At 44.0% G+C, this 20,213-nt stretch overlaps 3 protein-coding genes across 3 annotated transcripts; 1 reads left to right on the top strand and 2 right to left on the bottom strand.

The window, feature by feature from the left end:
* Nucleotides 1-6,483: 6,483 nt before the first annotated feature.
* Cpr76Bd (Cuticular protein 76Bd) lies at nucleotides 6,484-12,251 on the top strand. The gene is made up of 5 exons (XM_089468672.1): nucleotides 6,484-6,946; nucleotides 8,078-11,000; nucleotides 11,076-11,389; nucleotides 11,445-11,691; nucleotides 11,764-12,251. The coding sequence occupies exons 1-4, from the start codon at nucleotides 6,941-6,943 to the stop codon at nucleotides 11,688-11,690; spliced, it is 3,489 nt and encodes a 1,162-aa protein (XP_089324798.1). The 5' UTR covers nucleotides 6,484-6,940; the 3' UTR covers nucleotide 11,691; nucleotides 11,764-12,251.
* An 837-nt stretch (nucleotides 12,252-13,088) lies between these two features.
* Dred (Dctn1-related) lies at nucleotides 13,089-18,620 on the bottom strand. The gene is made up of 4 exons (XM_089468671.1): nucleotides 18,005-18,620; nucleotides 17,755-17,877; nucleotides 15,571-17,686; nucleotides 13,089-14,927 (listed from the first exon to the last, which is right to left on the bottom strand). Exons 1-4 carry the CDS (start codon nucleotides 18,383-18,385, stop codon nucleotides 13,321-13,323), a joined length of 4,227 nt encoding a protein of 1,408 aa, XP_089324797.1. The 5' UTR covers nucleotides 18,386-18,620; the 3' UTR covers nucleotides 13,089-13,320.
* Nucleotides 18,621-19,396: 776 nt separating this feature from the next.
* LOC108612573 (uncharacterized) lies at nucleotides 19,397-20,146 on the bottom strand. The gene is made up of 2 exons (XM_018005500.2): nucleotides 19,724-20,146; nucleotides 19,397-19,667 (listed from the first exon to the last, which is right to left on the bottom strand). The coding sequence occupies exons 1-2, from the start codon at nucleotides 20,009-20,011 to the stop codon at nucleotides 19,545-19,547; spliced, it is 411 nt and encodes a 136-aa protein (XP_017860989.2). The 5' UTR covers nucleotides 20,012-20,146; the 3' UTR covers nucleotides 19,397-19,544.
* Nucleotides 20,147-20,213: the final 67 nt, after the last annotated feature.

The raw sequence follows: 20,213 nt of genomic DNA, 5'->3' as shown, positions 1-20,213 counted from the left end.
GGTGCAGTTTCATAAACATTTGTCATAATTAACACAAATTAGGCAGCATTTGAATGCGAACTGCTGCTGCTGCTGCTGCTGCGGCTGCATTTGCACCCTGCCCACCTGTGATGGCTTCTATGCAGCTAACTGCTGGCTAATCCAATTAACTTAATCTCGGATAACGAGTTTGACTCACACACACACACACAGAGACGCACACTTACTGAAGCGAATGCATGGTCGTACAAGTACGTACCAGCTATTCTAATTAAAAGTACTTTTTTGTCAACGCAACTGTGGCATTGGCTCGACTGGGCTAAAGTGCGTTCAATTTGTAAGAGATCTAGTAGCCGATACATATACTATACACACACACACATACATATATGTATTGAGTTGCGAATATGTAAAACATGTCAAATGCCATCCACGTTATACTTTTCAATCTCGATTGCATTAAAAAAAAATAAAATAAAATCAAATAAAATAAAAAATCATTGATATGCATGCGCATATGCAAATGGCTCCCACATCGAGCCCCGCCAAGCTGAGAACTGCATTCTGAGCTAAGCCGATTTCGGAGTCAACCAGTTAATCAATAAAGCGAGCGAAAAAGTTGATGTGCAAATTGTGTGTGGCAAAGTGTAAAAAAATAGAATCACAAAATCACTTAGCTCGCGTGAGAAATGTCTAAAAGTCAAGCGAATGCAACAAATTCTGAATTCTGAATTCTAAATTCTGAATTCTGAGAGAAAGAGATAGACAGAGTGGGAGATCGATCTCAGCTTTGGTTACCTGCTAACTGCAGAGGCGTTGCCCCAACGCTCCCAATTAAATAATTTACAATTTTGTTAGCTAGATTTGGCGCCGCCTGGCAGCGACGCGGCGACATTGAACGACTCTAGAGCTATGAGTCAGACTCAGAGCTAGACTCTTGAGAGGCTTAGATCCGGTTTGCCGTAGCTAGAAGAGCTGAGCGACACGCACGCCTATTAAGGATCTGGAGATTGCAGTCGAGAGCCAAGAGAATGTCAGCTCCGTCGAAGCAATTAGCTGGTAAAACAAATGTGAGACAATTTCAAAAATTCCATTACACACATACACACACACACACGCACACATGCATACACGCAGAGATCGCACGGATTTTGGCGGCTTCGAATAATTAATGCCCCCGCCTGCCAAATGACCGGGTGTTAATTTATGGTTGTCCAAGTAAATCGCATATCGTAAATCGTAAATATGCTATGTGTGTCTGTGTTTCTATGGCATAATCACAATTCCAGCTACTCACTTGACTGCTGGAGGTTGGGCAAGGCGACAGCCAGCGAGACAGAGATCCAAAGAAAAACAGAATAACAGAAATCATATTTGATTGTTGCTTTGCTTGTTAGCAATTTCCTGCCTACCCACAATTTGAGTTTTATTGTTTACAAATGCTGATTTCATGACTGTTGCAGTTGCACAACAGCAAAGGCAGAGGGGAGAATGGGCAGCATCTGTAAAGCGCATATGCTTAGAGTCGCCAGTGGGAGTTCTTTACAAATGAATTACATCCATTGATAGACGAGGGAGCCAAGAATATTTATGCTAGAGCTATATATGCAAACTAGCGAGACTCAATGAGTCAGTTAGGCTAAGATTAAGAATAGCTGTCTGGGCCTGTTTAGATATGCAAAGCTGTATTAAGTGTAAATGATGAAGCTTAAAAGCCGAGTGGAATAAAAAGGAAGGTAAAAATTATTAATATTAAAAAAAAAATAAAATATTAATTAAAATAATATAATAGTAATAATATAATATATAAAATTAATAAATTAAAGAATTAACAAATAAAATATATAAAATAAATTATTAAAAAATGAATAATATAATATTAGCAAAAAAATTACATGATAATAAATAATAATATATAATATATATATATAATATTAATAAATTATAAAATTAAAATAAAATAAATAATTTATTTATAATATTAGTAAATTCATAATATGATACTAAAAAACAATGACGTGATGCTGCAGCAAAATTAGCTAATCCATTATCAAAACAAATCTGCAAAAATAAACCCATATCAAATTGTCTTTTTTTTTGCATATATTTCCATAACAAATTGGATTATTTTTGCCATTTGTGTAAATGCAACTAATTATTGGATATTTGAAATATATATAAAATACTAATCATAATGATATGAAATTTTGTTTTAATGTGTAGGTGTATTTAAACAATTTTTAAATTAAATTTGGAGACGAGTATATATACGTGGCATTAAAAAAGTGAATCAAATATCATTTAAATAGTAAATCAAAAAGTAAATAATTCCTTTCAATTTTTGACCTACTTCAGTGTTATGCAATAAAATTCGCCATACTTTCATCTGTGCTGCATTAAAGCGCCTTAAAACACGACAGCAGCTAAACAATTGCAGTTAGCTTGTTTCATATGCGTTAGAGGCGAAAATGTGTCTCAGCGTGAAAAACGTGTTGGCTAAGCGTTTGCCCAAGCCCAAGGTGCTTAATCACTGAGCGTAAGCGGCTACCCTAGGCTATTATTGCAAGCAGCAGGTAGGCAGGCAGGCAATCCTGTGGCTATTAGAGTGCCAACAAAATTACACGCATACGCAGTGTTGTACGCCCCACACACACACACACAGAGAGAGAGAGAGAAACACACTTAGCGAGTGTTAGATACCCAACCCGTTCGGCCTTTCAGCATTTTTTATTGCGTTTTTGCACTTTTGAAAATGCATGAATAAAAAAAAATCAAATAAAAAAAACACACACACACAAACTGGTTCAGTTTTTCGATGCGTGTAGAATTAGATTCAAAATTTGGGTATTGAGTATATTCAGAGATTCGAGATTTCAGATTCGAGATCGTCAATTGCGCAAATTGGCAAGCGGTATTAAATCGCTAAATTTATGAATATGTGTTGGCAAATTTTGAAATGTTTACGCACGCGGCATGTACAACATGCATTTCGATTTTCAATGAGCGACAAACAATCTAGATAGACAAATACACACACGCACACACACACACACGACCACAGGTCGCTACAAAGTTGAGCTCATGTGGCTGCATGCAAAAATAGGCGACGTGAAAATATTTAAGTGAAATCTAGATTTTTCAATTAAAATACTCTGATGCTGTGCAGCGGGTGGAACAGCAGCGTTGAGTGCTGTCGGCGGGGCGGTGGGTGGTGCATTTGACTTGTGAAGGAGGAGCAACAGCAGTAGCAGCCACACCAGCAGGAGCTGTATTCGTTGGCTGTTGGTTGTCAAGCGGATTTCGTCATGATGTTAAGTAGGCATCGCTCGTAGTATGCGTTAGCCATGGCCAGCTGTGTTAGCCAAGTGCCTGCCCGTTGGCAATTACGTAACGCCCCGCGGCCGGAGCCCGGTGCGTGTGTGTGACAAATGCGCGACGAACTAAAACTCGACCAGTCTCAGCCGAAGTAGGTTAAAATTGCAGCTGACTAGCCGTTGGAGTATTGCAGTTTGTAGTCTCGGACTTTGCGTATTGGTTTGAAAATGCAAAAATTAAAATTCAATCAAATTGCGAAAGCCCGAAAATCAAAAAATAAAAACAAATCAAATCAAATAAAAATATACCTATATATACATATATAACAAGTAAAAACGCTCCAGTCGAGACTGCTCGACTAGGAGATACCCTGAACCCTCTAAGCTGATACTCTAATCATTCCGCACTTCTTTTATGCACACATACATACACATGCATCCACACGCACGCATAAGCCTGCGCTCTGCTAACTGCGCAGTAAGCAGCGACTGCGCTTGGGCTGCGCTGCAGTGTGGGCAATATTTTGAGAATTTATTTGTCAAATAATTTCTTTTGTAGACATACGATCTTAATGAAACTTTCAGAGTGTAATCATATGGTAAATATGTGTGTACATTCCAAAGCACAAGTCTCTAGTATTTGAAATGCGTTTTTTACAATTTGGGGGAAAAGGGGGCGTGGTATCCAAAATCTGTAAATTACAAAATCTGTGTATCGATGAACTTTATATACAACGCAAATTTGAAGATTCCAGGTCTAAAACTGTTCAAATTAGGCTAAAATAACAAAATCAATTTTTCGATTATTCTCGATAAAAAAGTTATCGGACGATTTATCGAAAAAATAAAGCAAACTCGTACTGCGTATGGTACTCACGAGTATGCATGCCAAATTTCAGCTCTCTAGCTCTTATAACTTCTGAGATCGACGCACTCATACGGACGGACGGACGGACGGACGGACGGACGGACGGACGGACGGACGGACGGACGGACGGACAGACGGACAGGGCTATATCGACTCAGCTCGTCACGCTGATCAAGAATATATATACTTTGTGGGGTCTGCCACGCCTCCTTCTGCCCGTTACATACTTTTTCACAAAACCATTATACCCTGATTTCCCATTTTCAATGGGTTCAGGGTATAAAAAGAAAACGCCAAACGGTCAGACAGATAGACTCAAGACTGAAGCAAGCAGCCAGAGCCTGAAACATGTTTCATGTTCAATTAACAGGCCCAAAAAATACACATAAAGCAGAAAAATAGAAAAACACAGCCCAATACCAACGACAGCCTTTCACTCGGTACACGCTGCGTATGCGTATTATTCTCCATTTTGGTGCGATAAAAAATCACATCATGACACGAAATACTTAATTGGTCCATAAGGTTTATCGCCTGCCGGCCAACTGGCATCAGCATACCTTCTGGTCTGGCTCGATCTGGTGTCTGGTCTGGCCAGGTCTGCTCTGCTCTGCTCTGCTCTGATCTGGTCTGCTGTGCTCTGGTCCGCATGGACTTCTAATTGAAATGTCAACGCGTGTGCTGCTCAATCAATTTTCCAGCTCTGCTTATGGTCAGCCGTCGGTTTGCCTAGATCGCCAAGATTTCACATATCGATTCACAATATTGGCGAGCGCTTTTAATTGATTTGCACGTTGCATGCGGTGTCAGTCGCAAGTCAGGGACAAACCTGTGGCAGCTCTGACTGAAATGTGGCATGTGCTGTGGCGACTCCTAGACAGCTAATTAAAAACTATATTTGATAGGTATTTGCATTTATTTATTTATGCTAACCACCGAAATTGGCCATGTCTGGCCAACAATTGACAGCTTTTATATCCTGAATTTTGAGTGGGCTTTTATTTTATATATTTAATTATGTAATCAATTTGTCGAAATATAGGATTGGCTAAAATTTTATTATATTTTTTGTAATTTTTAAAATATATACAAATTTATATTTTTATAGATTGGTGACGACTCCTGCAAATTTAATAAAAATGTCAATTTTATAGGTATTTGAATTTATGAAATTCCAATTAAATTTAAATTAGGCTAAAACTGAAGAGCTAATAACATTCCTGTAGAATAGATGGATTTTTAATTCATTTAAAATTTATATTATTTAATTCTCAATTTATTTCTTTTAAATATCATATATAGATATACTTTAAATATATATTTCATTTATTATTTTTATTTATTTTTTTTTTTATTTCATTTTATTTTATTTTTTTATTTTTATTTTTATTTTTTTTGCGAATATTATGGTTACTGAATAAAATTGTGCTGTAATATAAAAAATTCAAAAAAAAATGATTTTTAATTTTTAATAATTTTTTATTGTGATAAAATTATTAACTGTGCCTCGAGCAATTCTAATTTAACAGGTTCACAACTCATTTGCAGACAATAAAAAACAGTTATGGACAGCAGTTAGCGAACACACCCGCGCGCGTTTTGTGAGCGTTTTAAAACGCGGCAAAGTGACAAAAGTCACAAAAGTGACCTTAATTGCCAACAAGTCAACACTTGGTCATATCGCTGGCTATTCTATTAGTAACATATACTTGACAGCATATGTGTGCGTGTGTGTACGCACACATATGGCGCCTTTTATCTAACTAATGCACAATCAAGGCCCCAGGCACGCAGAGACAGAGACAAAATTTATTGATAGCGACATTAATACCACAAAATTGCAAATTTTCTTTTATTTTTATTTTTACTGATTTTTTTCTGCTTGCCGAGCAAATTGCGTATGAATTTTAAAGTTGACTGCATTTTTGCTGCAGCTACACGCAATGGTCGCGATTAAAATCTAAATCAAATTAAGTCGCTTTAAAAGCATATGCAAAAAAAAAATAATAATAATAAAAATAAAATAAGAAAAAGAAATCAACTTGGCCAACAATGCAACAGCAGCAACAGGCGCAGCAGCAGCAGCAGCAATCAAGAGAACTGGGCATAAAACGCACCACGCACACTTTTTGAAGCCGAGGCGTTTTGCTATGATCTAATAAAATGCCAGAGCCCCAGATCAGCGCGAAGGTGGGGCCAACAACCAATAGACATTGCAGGTTGCTGCGAGAGAACTCCATAACAAAGAGAACTACCAACTGCGAACTGCGAACTGCCAGCAGCGCAGTCGAGCAGTCATCAATTTTTCTTCAGGCAGTCAGCCCGTTGCAGTCTGTGACTTGACTTCGACTTTGCTTTTCCTAACTGCAATATTTTTGCTGCTGATTTTCTACTTGTTTTTCCAAGCCGCTTTTGTTGTTGTTGTATGTGTTGCTTTTGATTTTTCTGTCGCTAAACTGGTGCGTGGCTGCTGCGCATGCGTGTGAGCCAAAACTGACCGAACGTATATAAGCGATTATAGGGCCGGGCTGGCCAACAGTCAGCCGCGTTGCTCTACATCGAGCGTGCGTTGCGTGTGCCGTGTGCCGATATTTCGAATACGTATCGATACGATATTAAGTATACGCATCCACGAAGGACATTCATCGTGAATTACCGTTGCATTGCCACAAGGATTACGATTCGATCGAACCAATTTGTGAACTATTATAAAAACACAGTTAATATAGTGCGCTCAACTATATCAGAACGTTTTCATAAGTGCAACACAAGTGAAACTATGAAGGTGGGTCGCCAAAAGCAAAAGGACTACAACGAAAAAAAAAAAAATAGAGTAAAGTAAAACTCTAAAATATATGCTGAGTAGAGCGGGTCTCAAAAGGCTGCTTATGGACTTTATATGTTATTTTCTAAAGAACAAGGAGTGTCCTCGTTAATAGGATTGGTTTTCATTCAAAATTAATATTGAATAATTAATAATTGAATTGTGCTTATGTATATTAAATAGTTGCTTAAAATTGGCTGGATAACAGAATTTCACAAATCACAAGCGATTTTCCAAAAAGGATTACTTAAAACCTAAATATTCATTATCTTACATTAAATGTGCTCAGGATCTTGATGAGAATTGAATGTTCTTTTTTTTATTTCTTAAAATATTAAAAATATATTTCGTTACAGTTCCTTTTTTCAAAATTTACGTCTTTTAACATATTAGAATTGTACAATATTTGGTTTTATTTATATTTTTTAAATTGTGCTTTCAATAATTACTTACTGAGGATTTGTATGATGTAATTTTTTTTTATTTTATTTTATTTTTTTTTTTAGGTATTGTCATAATTGCTTAGTTAGTTTAATTTAATTACTTAAGCTTTATTTAACTGGATTTTTTATTTTGTTTTCTTTACTTATTTTATTTTGTAGTTTTTAATTTTATTATAATATTAGTATTCATTTATTTATTTTTATTTTCTTTTAAATTTCATTTTAATTTAATAAATATTTATATGTAGTAAATTTCATAGTTAGGAAATTTTTATCAACTTAAAATATTGTTGGATTTTTTAACAGTCTTCAATTTTATTTAAATTTTAAACCTATGCTACTTACATTTTTTGTAACACATTCTTAAATTAATTCACTGGCAAGACATTCTAAAAAACTATTTAATTTGAACCAAAATTGATTTAATTTATGATGAGAAATTAAAGAAAACGAACCTATGCGGTATATCTATAACTAAAATAAAGTAGAGTGAAGATAAAATTCAATCAGCTTTATATAGCGCTAGCTTTAGCTAAAAGTTTTGAAAAAAAAAAACCTTTGATTAAAAGTTTTAATACACCTCTGCTTAGCCTCCTCTTTCAGCTATAAATTCGCTCTTTATAAATCTGTTTCCTCTCCTCGTTCACAGCTTCGACTCCTAGCGCTGCTGTGCCTGCTGCTCGGCTCAGCACTGGCAGAACCCTCGCCCACAATCGCGCCCTGCATCCATGCAGGTGGTGCAGTTGACTACTCGTATGCGCCGCCAGCTGAGGTCAAGTTCTCCATAACGCCCGGCGTCACCAAGTACAGCCAAACGCCCGCCGTTTCCAGCTACTCCGAGAATGGGAAACTGTTGCAATCGTCTGTGAGCAGCGGCCTGGCTTCGTATGAGTCGACCGCAGGACTCTCGGGCTACTCGCAGGGCGGTCTCACGCAGATCAACAAGTATGTGGCGCCCGTACAGAAAACGCTGTTCACTCCCTCGGCGGAATACGGTGGTCCCGGAATAACCTATGCCGATAAGTCGCCGGCTGCCAAGTACGCCACTGTGTCGCCCTCTGGCATTGAGCTGAAGAGCTTGGTTTCGCCAGCCTTGACCAAGGTGTCCACCTACTCCTCGCCCGGCTACACCTACAGTCAGTCCACTCCGGGCATTTCCAAGTCGGCTACCTATACATCGCCCTCGGCCTCCAGTGGAGCATACTATGCCCCGCCCGTGACCACCAAGGTGCAGACCTATACCTCCCCTGGCTACACCTACTCCAAGGCCACGCCTGGCTTCTCCAAGGTGGAGACCTACAGCTCACCCGGCTACAGCTACTCCCAGGCATCGCCAGGTGTTGCCAAGATAGCCACCTATTCGCCTTCCATTTCCTATGCTGCGCCTGCGCCTGCCCTCAAGCTGGCCACCACCTCGTCGCTGTTCTCCTCGCTCGGCTCCGGCTACTCGGCCAGCTATGCGCCCGCTCTGGCCAAGACCTATTTGCCCGCAGCGCCCGCCATTGCCACCCAATATGTTTCGTCCCCTGCCAAGGTGGCCACCTACAGCGCTCCTGCCGTGTCCACCTATGCTTCAGCTCCCCTTAGCAAGCTGAGCACCAGCTATGGTGCCAGTGGCTCAGGCGCCATCTCCCATCAGTACGTCTCCAAGCCAGCCGTGGCTACCTATGCAGCTGCTCCTGCTGTCACCAAGACTGTCAGCTATGCTGCTCCTGCCGTCACTAAGATATCCAGCTATGCTGCTCCGTCTATCTCCACCTACTCCTCAGCTCCTTCGGTAGCTAAAGTGGCGACCTACAGCCAGGCAGCTGATGTCTCCCATCAGTACATTTCCAAGCCTATTGTCGCTGCCTATCCGGCAGCCGCTCCAGCTGTGGCCAAGGTGGGCTATGCCGCTCCTGCCGTCAGCTACGCCAGCAGTGGACATGGCGCTGTCTCCCATCAGTACGTGTCCAAGCCTGCCCTGGCCACAATCTCTGCTGCTCCGGCGATTGCCAAGGTGGCATCCTATGCCGCTCCAGCTGTGGCCACCTATTCCACCGGTCCGGCAATCTCAAAGGTTGCCAGCTATGCACCTGCATCCATATCCACCTACTCCGCTGCTCCGGCTATTACAAAAGTAGCCACCAGCTATGGCAGCTCTGGCCATGGCGCTGTCTCCCACCAATATGTGTCCAAGCCCGCCGTGGCTAGCTATGCAGCTGCTCCTGCTCTCACCAAGACTGTCAGCTATGCTGCTCCGTCTATCTCCACCTACTCCTCAGCTCCTTCGCTTGCCAAGGTGGCGACCTACAGCCAGGCAGCTGATGTCTCCCATCAGTACATTTCCAGGCCATCCACAGTGTATGCTGCTGCTCCAGCGATTGCAAAAGTCGCTACCTACGCAGCGCCTGCCGTAGCCACCTATTCCGCTGCTCCAACCATCACCAAGCTGGCAACCAGCTATGGTAGCTCTGGTCATGGCGCCGTCTCCCACCAATATGTGTCCAAGCCCGCTGTGGCTACCTATGCAGCTGCTCCAGCTCTCGCCAAGACTGTCAGCTATGCTGCTCCAGCCATCGCCACCTACTCGGCAGCTCCCTCAGTTGCCAAGGTGGCGACTTACAGCCAGGCAGCCGACGTCTCCCATCAGTACATCTCCAAGCCCATAGTCGCTGCTTATCCCGCTGCTGCTCCAGCCATTGCCAAGGTGGCATCCTATGCAGCCCCAGCTGTGGCCACCTATTCTGCTGGCCCCGCCATCGCCAAGGTGTCCAGCAGCTACGGCGGCTCAGGAATCGGCGCTGTGTCCCATCAATATGTCTCCAAGCCTGCGGTGGCTATCTCTGCTGCTCCAGCCGTAGCTAAGGTTGCCAGCTATGCACCAGCAGTGGCCACTTACTCAACGGGTCCTGCCATCTCAAAGGTTGCCAGCTATGCACCTGCATCCATATCCACCTACTCCGCAGCTCCAGCCATCACCAAGCTGGCCACCAGCTATGGTAGCTCTGGTCATGGCGCCGTCTCCCACCAATATGTGTCCAAGCCCGCTGTGGCTACCTATGCAGCTGCTCCCGCTCTCACCAAGACTGTCAGCTATGGAGCTCCGGCTGTCGCCAGCTATGGAGCGACGCTCTCCAAGACCTACTTGCCGGCTGCGCCAGCCATCAGCAGCTATGCCGCTGCTCCAGCTCTGACAAAAGTATCCACTAGCTATGGCGGATCCGGTGCCGTCTCCCATCAATATGTGTCGAAGCCGGCGATTGCGACCATTGGAGCTGCTCCTGCCAAGGTGGCCTATGGAGCACCAGGCTTAGTCTCGACCATTGGCACTGGATATGCCAGCACGCAGTACGCATCCAAGCCAGCCATAACAGTTGCTCAAGGCTACTCCCCATCCAAATTGGGATTGGGATTGGGCTTGGGCCTGGGTCTGGGTCTGGGCCAGGGCTACTCGACCTCTGGCCATGGCGCCATCGCCACGCAATATGTGTCCAAGCCTGGACTGCTTACAGCTCCACTGGGCAAGCTGACAACGGGACCAGCACTTGGCCAAGGCTATATCAGCAGCACAGCCTATGGACTCAATGCAGGTGAGCCAAGGGACATTAGAGGCGATTGAGTGAAATCTCTATACTCTCTCTCTCTCTATCTCTCTCCTTATTCAGGTAAATTGGGTTTGGGCTCGACTGGCGGCTACTACGGCGCCATTTCGCTTGGTCATGCTGCCGTCTCGCCCGCACTCACCTACCAGGGTGCCTTGGCGCATGGTGCTGGATTGGCGCAGCTGGGCGCACCACTGGCCGACTACAGTCTGGGCCATGGCATTGGCGCCTTTGGCGCCGGCTTCAATCGCTATGCGCCCAGCGTCTCGGCGCTGAGTGCTCAGGCTCCTCTTACGCCCGCTGCTTACCTGAAGACCGCCCCAGTGGCCCAGCCGGCGCTGCTAAAGGTTCTGCCCGAGAAGCATCTCGAGCATTTTGTAAGTCAGACAGAGCTTGGCCATTGGCCCATTATATGTATTGACTGCTTCACAGGATGCGCATCCACGCTACGCCTTTGAGTATGCAGTAAATGATCCTCACACTGGCGACAACAAGCATCAGCGAGAGGAGCGCGACGGCGATGTGGTCAAGGGCGAGTACTCCCTGGTCGAGCCCGATGGCAATGTGCGCACCGTCAAGTACTATGCCGATTGGGAGACGGGCTTCCATGCCGAGGTCATCAACAGTCGCGATCAGGGCAAAATTGTGGCCAAGCGTCAGGCGGCGCCCAAGTCGTGAGGTAAGCTCGATTGCCAAACTATCGATAATTGCGCACACCACTATCGATACTTATTCAATTACATTTCGATAGCGCCTCTCAAAATGCATCAGTGACTTGTTTTGTTCGCCAGCACAACTGTAAATAGCCAACGATTCAATTTTCTTCTCATTAAACATTAAACGTATTTATGTAAATCCCACAACAACAACAACAACAACAACTACTACTACTACTACTACGACAACAAGAACCACAACAACAACATCAACAGAATGCAACTAGCAAAAAACATAGCAGAGAGCTGCCATCTTGCACCACCACATAACCGTTATAGTTGCTCATTCTTTCTATCTATCTCTTTCTTGCTCATGTGATAAGCGTTTCCACTTGGAGTGCTTGAACTGCTCTCTTCTTCTCATTGAACTGCGCGTTCTCATGGATGTCTATACACGCACACATCCATGCACACACACATATGTTTATACGTGTATATATATTGTGTAAATTGTATATTGTAAATTGTAAACTGAATAAACAGCACTTAAGAACGCTACAGTCGAGAGCGCTCGACATTGGAATTATTTGTAGATTTTGTTGATTTCATAAATAAAAAATAAACCTATATCAATATGTTAAATAAACATACATTTTTATATATATTATATTATTTTAGGGAATAAAACCTTAATTTACTAATATTTCGCTCTCAAAATTTAAAAAATATTTTACATATTTAAGATTTATATTTAAAAAATATATCAAAAGGGCCGAAAAATTAATTTTGCATGTCTAAATGAAATTCAACAATTGTTCGAAATTTAATAATAAATATATTTTATTAAAAATAAATTTATAACACAAATTAACAATATTGGCTTTATTAACGAAAATTCAAATAATTTTGACAATATCTCTTAGATTTATAAAATTCCAAAAGAAAACTTTATTGAATTAAATTAATCATGCAGAAAATTCGAAATGCTCAATACTTAACATTATACCGTAATGAATTATGAAAATTGACCTAGTTCAATAAATATTAAATTTTGTTATTTTATATCATGAACATCAATTTTTATAATTCCAAAAATCCGTCAAATTTGGCTTTATTTCAAATTTATTCTATTAAATTAAAAATTATGACATTAAGATAAAAACTATAAACAAGCTTAATATCAATAAATTAAAAAAAAAACTAAAATTAATAAATTATAATTTTTCTAATCAACTTAAATAATCTAATTATTAAACAGTCAGTATAAACCAAAAATTCTGTAATTTCACACAACGAAAAATTCAAATTTTTTTAAATATATATATTTATATAATTTATATATATATAATAACTCAAATTTTTATCAGAGGGACTAGTTGGATATATGTAAGTTTATCCAAATAATGCATAAGCCCATCAGTTATATTTGAGATTTTATTTCTTCACGAGAGCAACAAAACTCGATTGTTAATTGTTCAATATTTTCGCTATATGCTGCAAATTTAATTAGCTTTCGATTAACAAACAAAACGAACACTATAATTGTTAATTGGTTTAAGCAGCAAATCACAATGTACTATTATTTTCGCCGTAATACAATTGAAGTCTAATACTATAAGTATGTGTATATATAGATGTATATATAAGTTGGCCTATAGGACGCGCCTCAGATCGTCGCTGATGAATAAGCCAAAATCTGTGGGCGCCGCTCGATGTGGATTCTGTGTGCAATAGGCTTGGAAGATATGTCGCAGCAGTCGACTGGCCTGGAGCTTGATTTGGGAGCGACGCTCGTGGCCAGCGGGGCCCAGGTCGAGGTGGGCGAGTAGCCACTGGTTCTTCAAGCGGCGCAGCTGTGCCTCCAGGCGGGCCAGCTCGCCGTTCTGCTCCAGCTGCGGCACATGCAACGGCTCCAGGGCAGCAAAGCTCCTGCAGAGCGCATTGTCCTGCAGCTGGACGCGCAGGGCGCGCTCCTGGCGCAGCGCTTGATGCATCATGTTCAGCTCCCGGTTGCAAATGCGCGTCGAGCTGCTCACACAGGCGCTGTCCACCTGCTGCTGCTGCTGGCAATGCTGCTGGGCCAGCTCCAGGGCGGTCAGCTTGTCGTTGAGTGTGTTCAGGGCATGCTGCATGGCCGCCTCCTTGGAGAGCATGGCCTGCTCCAGCTGCTCCAGGCCCTCTGCCATCTGGGTGAGCGTCTGGCAATAGTCGTGGCTAAAGCGATGCACCTGCTTCTCGGCCATCTCCTTGCGCACCTGCAGCTCCGAGTAATCCTGTTGCTTCAGCTTGGCCGAGTACTTCAGTGCCTTCAGCTCCTTGTCCCGCTCGGCCACAGACAGCTCCAGGTTCTTGACGTCCTCGTAGTGCCGCCTAATTTGGGCGGCGCGCTGCTGCAGCGTATTGGAGCTGGAGTGGCGCACATACTCAGTGTTCACATCGCGGGGCTCCAGCAGGGCGCAGAGCTCCTCGAGCTGCTCCTCCAGCAGCTGCATGCATCGCTGACTGTACGCGTCCAGTTCCCGCTGCTCCGTCTCCTGCGCAGGCGCATATTTGCTGTAGTTCAGGCTCAATATGCGCCAGAGCTTCTCGTGCGCTATGCCCCCATTGGAGTCCTTGGTCGCCTCTCGAGCGGACACGCCCAGCATGCTGATGAGCGCGCCCAGGGCCTCGTTGGCCTCCAGTATGCGCTGGTACCGGGCACACTGCATGCCCGTCCAGGCGGCGGCGGTCTTATTGGAGCTCAGCTTACGTTGCAGCTTCTTCAGCTTCTGCTTGGCCGCGCAGCTGTGCTCCATGAGCAGCTGCATGCAGTGGAAGGAGGCGGTCTGCTCATCGCCCAGCTGTATAATGGTGTGCAGCATGCCCGCATTCGCATTCACCGAATCCATGCCCGCCTCGTACACCTCAATCAGGGCGCCATACAGCTGCTGCTCGTCCAGCAGATCCACCAGCGTCTGCGGCGGCATCAGATTCTGGTGCAGCCCATTGATGTAGTGCAGCACTCGGCGTATGGGCTCACAATTCGTATGCTCGTCCAGCTGACCCGTCTTCAGCAGCCGCACAAACTCATCCAGCTGCTGCTCCTGTGCCTCCAGATCAATGCGATAGATGGCCGCGTGCGTGCACAGCTCGTAGTCGCAGTGGTTGAGCCCGTAGCGGAACTGCTGCAGCACGAGCTGCAGGCTCTTCAGCAAGTAGATGCACTGCGCCCGGAAGATGTAACGCTGCACGGAGTAGCCCTCAAAGATGGCATCGCGACCTGGTAGAAAGGAGTGGGAAAGTGAAGGAGATATCATATATGTATGCAGCAATATATTAAGAAACATTAATTATTTAACTAACTAACTACTAACTCAAATGCTAAAATAGAAGCATATATAGTAATTTAATCAATCATAAAAATCAATTGCTGAGAGATTCATATTATATTTGGAAAAAATAAATAAATAAATAAACCTAAAGGTCCATTGGGAAGGAATCTAATTAGATTCTATTGAAAATAATTTTTCAATTATCCATTAAAAATTAAAATAATATGAGATTAATTGCTCAATAAAATTATTAAACTACGCGGAATTCTATTTTTAAAAGATCCATAGATATTCCATTTGAAAGATAAAAATTAATTCACAAATTAAGGTGCACATGCATTCCAATTGGGAATTTAGTACTAAAATAAATAAAGGAAATCATTATGTCTAAAAATATGAATAGAATATACTAAAATTACTTAATAGCCAAAATTTATTAAGTGCCAAAAAATATTCCAATTGGTAAACTAATTAGAATGCACTCGAATATTAGGTACTCTCTTCACTTCTCTGCATTCTCGCCCATAACCAACAATTTTCTTATAATCTCTTCCTCCAACTCTCCAATTAGTTATCCCTGCTTTAACTTACCGAACTCGCAGGCATTCGGAAACTTCTCATTGATGGCCTGGCAAACGATTTCCAGCTTGTCGTTCATGCGCTCCAGCAGCAGCATGACCAGCACCACGTCGTGCTCACCGCCGCGCAGGAGAAACTGCTCGGGCACAAAGGCCAGCACGTGCTCCAGATGCTGGCGCTCGAGTCGCAGCTCGACAGCCTTGAGCTGCTGCTCCAATGCCCGTCCATAGGCCTTGCTCACGCTGAAGATGTGCTGGTAGTCGGCCAGGCTCTGCTGGGAGGTCTCCTCCTGCTGCGATTCATTGGCGCTGCTGAAGTCCTCGATGGAGAGATTGCCGCCGTCTGATTTCAGCTGCAGCTGCTCCTGGAGCTGACGCACCAGATCTCTGAACTTCAATATGGTCACATCACGATCGTAGAGGCTTTCCACAGCGGCGTTCTTCTGCTGCTCCAGCGATTTCACCTGGCTGTTGAGCTTGTCGATTTCGTCCCGCAGATCCGATTCCAGCTCCTGGTTGCTCTCGATGAGCTGCTCCTGTATTTGTTCCAGCGCCTCCAGCTCGGAGACCTCATCTTCCAGCAGCTTCACACGCTCCTCCAGCTCCAGCTTGAGCGTGGCCAGCTGCGTGACCATGGACTCAGCGCCCAGTGAAGCATCCACCTGCTCCTTCAGGTCCATCAGCTGCATTTCCATTTGATCGACGCGTCGGCTCTGCAGCTCTTTGATGCTCTTCAGCTCGTTGATTTCCGAGTGTTTCGTCTCCAGCTCCTTGTGTGTGCGCTGCGCCAGCTGCTTCTCATGGGCCAGGGTGTCTCGCAGTCGGACCACCGTCTCTCGCAGTCGCTGGTTATATTGCTCGAGGCGCAGGAGCTCGCCCGTCGACTGCAGCGTCGTCGTGTTCGTGGATTGCTTCTCCGTCTTCTCCAGGCATTGGTCTTCGTTGTGGTCCTGCTCCTGCTCGGCACGCAGTATTTCCAGATCCAGGCTGAGCTCATCGTTGCGCTCCTGCAGCGTCTCCAGCTCCATTTGCAGCGTCTCCAGACGCTCCTCGGCCATTTCCTTGTCCAGTGTCAGCAGCTCCACACTCTCGGCCACGTCGTCCAGCTCCCGCTTGTATTTGGCCGTCAGCTCCAGCGACTCCCGCTGCTCGTGCCGGCAGCGCTGCAACTCGCGCTGCAGCAGCACCTGCTGCGTCATGATCTGCGACTTGAACTCCAGCAGCTGTTCGTTGTGGATCTTGATGCGCTCCAGCTCCAGCAGCTTCAGCTTGTCCTCGCTCCGCTGCACACGCAGCAGCTGCAACTCCTCGCGCAGCTGCCGCAGCTCGGCGCTCTCCATAGGTGGCGCCACAGTGCTGGGCGTGCGCAGCGCCGGACCCGGCGTAAACTGCGGCCGCAAAATCTCCAGAAATCCAGCCTCCACAAATGCAGCGGGCGCCACCCGCTTCACACTGCTCGTGGGGCTCATGCTCGTCTTGCTGCGCTTGGGCGCCAGCGCCAGCGGCACGGGCATGGCCAGCGTCAGCTGCGCCGTGGTGCTCTGCGCCTGTGCCGTCGTCGGCTTCGGCTGGCTGATGCGCGTCGGCCGCAGCTGTGTATAGGATGTGGAGCGTCGCTGATTGCAGGTCATGGCCGGTGGCGTCAATACGGATGACTGGACAGCGGCCCGCTCGAACTGGGCTCGAGCTGCCTGAGACTGAGACTGTGGTTGAGGCTGTGGCTGAGCCTGGGATTTAGCCTGAGCTTGAACCTGAGCCTGTTGCTGGGACTGAGCCTGCGACTGAGCCAGGGACTGAGCCTGTTGCTGTTCCTGGGACTGAGCCTTAGCCAGAGCCTGAGCGTTAGCCCTTGCCTGACTCTTAGCTTGAGCTTGAGCCTCAGCTTGTTCCTGGGACTGAGTCTCGCCCTGAGCTTGAGCCTGAGTCTGAGCCTCAGCTTGGGGCTGGGCTTGAGCCTGAGCCATAGCTCTAGCCTGAGATTTAGCCTGAGCCTGAGTCTGAGCCTGATCCTTAGCCAGGGTCTTAGCTTGAGCCTGAGCTTGAGCCTCTGCTGATTTACTCTGTGTTACAGTCTCCGGCTGCATTGCCTGCTGCTGCCGCACCAAAGGCACTGGCTCTGGATCTGGTACCTATAATTGTTAATTATTATTATTACTTTTCACTTTTCAACATCTCTAAGATATTTCAGCTTGCTTACCTTTGGTGGCGCTTGTGGTTGCAGCTGTGTGGAAGTTATCCAAGTCTTGGACGTGGTCATGGTAAAAGTTGCACTCTCTGGTGGCCTTCTGCTCAAGCGCTCGGCTGATGAGCTCGCCTCCCTCTGCAGAGCATTAAATTAATTAATTAACAATGGCATTCCATATGTATATATGACATGGCTCAGCTGCACTCCACTCCACTTCACTTCACTTCACTCTACTCCACCCACAGCTGTTCGGGTGACTCACCTGCTCTTCTGCCGCTGCTGCTGCTGCTGTCTGCCTGCTGCGCTGCCTGCTGTGGGTCAGCTTCAGCTTGTTCGTTTCACGTTGCATGCTCTCCGTTGTGCGATTATTGTCCTGTTTGCGCTTGAGTTCGTCCATGGGGCTGGAGCCTAGCAACGGCTGCAGCTGCTGGGCACGCACAAAGAGGCCGCAGTTGGGCGCACACTTGAAGTAGGTGCTGCCATGGACAGTGCCATTGTTTTTGCCACGCGGCTCGTCCAGCACAATACCGAACCACTGGCCGCCAGCGAATGTGGTGCGCCCCACATAGGCGACACGGCCGCTAAGTTGATGCTTGCCCGCTACTTGTACACGCTGGCCAAGTTTCGGTTGAGCTGTTGACATATTCGTGCGAGAGCTTACGTCATTTTGGCTTAACGCATTGGCCCGCCGCTATATATCGAGCGATGGCGTGCCTAATCCCAGTTAACAAACCCTCACCAAACTGCACTGCAAAACTGATGCGTTCGTCATTTCGTTATTTCGTCTGCCCCACCCCAAAAGGGAGCCAAGCGAAGGCGTTGCGGCCACAGCGCAGAATCGTGAACTTTCCGGGTGGTTGCTTCAATCAGTGTGCATACAGCACGTGGCTGGAAACGAGTAAACGGTGCGATGGCTACGAGTGCTCCGGCTGTTGGAGCAACAGCTCCAGATGGGAGCTGACATTTCGAATTTTTTTTATTTAAATATATTTATTTGAAAATAGTGGTTTTTTCATTTAAAATGAAAATGAATTATAATTAATTTTTTTTTTTAATTTTTATATTTATTATATATTAAATTATTTGATTGGTTTTTATTAAATAGGCAAAAAATATATCAATAATAATAATAAATTAAAAATAATATATATATCGAATACTTAATTTTTTAATTTTTCAAAATTACCTTCAAGCATTTTTTTTTTCCAAAATTTCCTTTAAAAATACAAACTTAAAAAAAAATAAATAAATAAATGAAAAAAAATATATTTAAAAAATAAATATATATCATTTAATAAACATATTGCTGTGACGTCTTATTCTGTAGCAACCATTTTATTTTCTTTTTAAAGATTGTTGATATAAATACATATAATAAATGTATGATCAAGAAATACTCTTAAATACATTCCATCTGACTTCTATATTCGCTTATTAGAAATATTCATAAAATGTTATCAATTATTTTGTACATAGTATATTTTTTTATATTTGGTAAGATAATCTAATTTAATCTAAAGACAATATAACCCGATTTCCCATTCTCAATGGATTTAGGTCTTTTGGAATGCCTTGAGCTATAGCAGCCTAATAGATAAGGAAATGCTAAAGGCAAAAGGAACCACATTTAGCCGAAAGAAAGAGACAAATACAATTTAATCAAACGACTATGAAAATTATATTTAATGACGGCTCAGCGTCTCACAATAACAGCGGTATTCAACATGGAAAGAGGATCAGCACAGACTGTAAATTTTGTGAATTGAGTTGAGGGGAAGATTCGAGTTGCTTTGCTGGCACTATTACTTCCTGGAGCGCTTCGGAACGGACCTAGAGCTTTCATTCTTCAAAAATTTATCATAGGAATTCTGCTCTTCGGAGAGCATGGCCAGAATGAGCTCCGCATGATCGCCAGGTATTTGACGCTGAACAAAAATCACACAAAATAAAAGGGAGTCTATGAAGTCTGTTGGAAATTTACCTCAGTGCCTGCAGGACGCTCAAACTCCTCCTTAACCATTTTCAGCATAGCTTCCGTTAGAAGTGATACAGATTTGGCCTCATTCGATTCGGTATTGGAACCCATTGTTGCAGTCGTGCTATGGTGACTTGTTTGGCACTCATTCGATGCAGCTGGCTGAAGATCCTTGAGCTCGTTGGCCAGTATAGTGATGTGTTCCATATTCAGTTGGTTAATGGGACGCATATCGCTGCCAACCTCACGTTGACAAAACGGACAACTGCCGATTATCTTCATTTGCTTAGCCATTTTTATGAGAGAGACAAAGAAAAAATATTCACACGAATTTTATGATTTGAAAAATGTTCCGTTCGCTTTTAGGTCTGAGCGTGTCAAATATCGAGAGTAATATAAGAAAATTATATATCAGTGGGCAAAGAGTTTCGTTGCCAGCATGGCCTACTAGGTTGATGAGATGTTGATACTACTCGACCTTATAATAATAATAACA

Source organism: Drosophila arizonae, chromosome 4, assembly GCF_054131065.1.
Source record: "Drosophila arizonae isolate 15081-1271.41 chromosome 4, UAZ_ARI_1.0, whole genome shotgun sequence".
Lineage (NCBI taxonomy): Eukaryota > Metazoa > Arthropoda > Insecta > Diptera > Drosophilidae > Drosophila > Drosophila arizonae.
This window is presented reverse-complemented; position numbering and strand designations above follow the sequence as displayed.

What these genes read in the sequence shown, in the direction of transcription:
- LOC108612573 (XM_018005500.2), bottom strand. Translation starts at nt 20,011, where the DNA reads ATGGCTAAGCAAATGAAGATAATCGGCAGTTGTCCGTTTTGTCAACGT. An exon ending in AGCGTCCTGCAGGCACTGAG is followed by an intron (nt 19,668 to 19,723) that starts GTAAATTTCCAA and finishes ATTTTTGTTCAG; the next exon opens with CGTCAAATACCTGGCGATCA.
- Cpr76Bd (XM_089468672.1), top strand. An exon ending in AGCCTATGGACTCAATGCAG is followed by an intron (nt 11,001 to 11,075) that starts GTGAGCCAAGGG and finishes CTCCTTATTCAG; the next exon opens with GTAAATTGGGTTTGGGCTCG. An exon ending in AGAAGCATCTCGAGCATTTT is followed by an intron (nt 11,390 to 11,444) that starts GTAAGTCAGACA and finishes ACTGCTTCACAG; the next exon opens with GATGCGCATCCACGCTACGC.
- Dred (XM_089468671.1), bottom strand. Translation starts at nt 18,385, where the DNA reads ATGTCAACAGCTCAACCGAAACTTGGCCAGCGTGTACAAGTAGCGGGC. An exon ending in CAGCAGCGGCAGAAGAGCAG is followed by an intron (nt 17,878 to 18,004) that starts GTGAGTCACCCG and finishes AATGCTCTGCAG; the next exon opens with AGGGAGGCGAGCTCATCAGC. An exon ending in TCCGAATGCCTGCGAGTTCG is followed by an intron (nt 14,928 to 15,570) that starts GTAAGTTAAAGC and finishes CCTTTCTACCAG; the next exon opens with GTCGCGATGCCATCTTTGAG.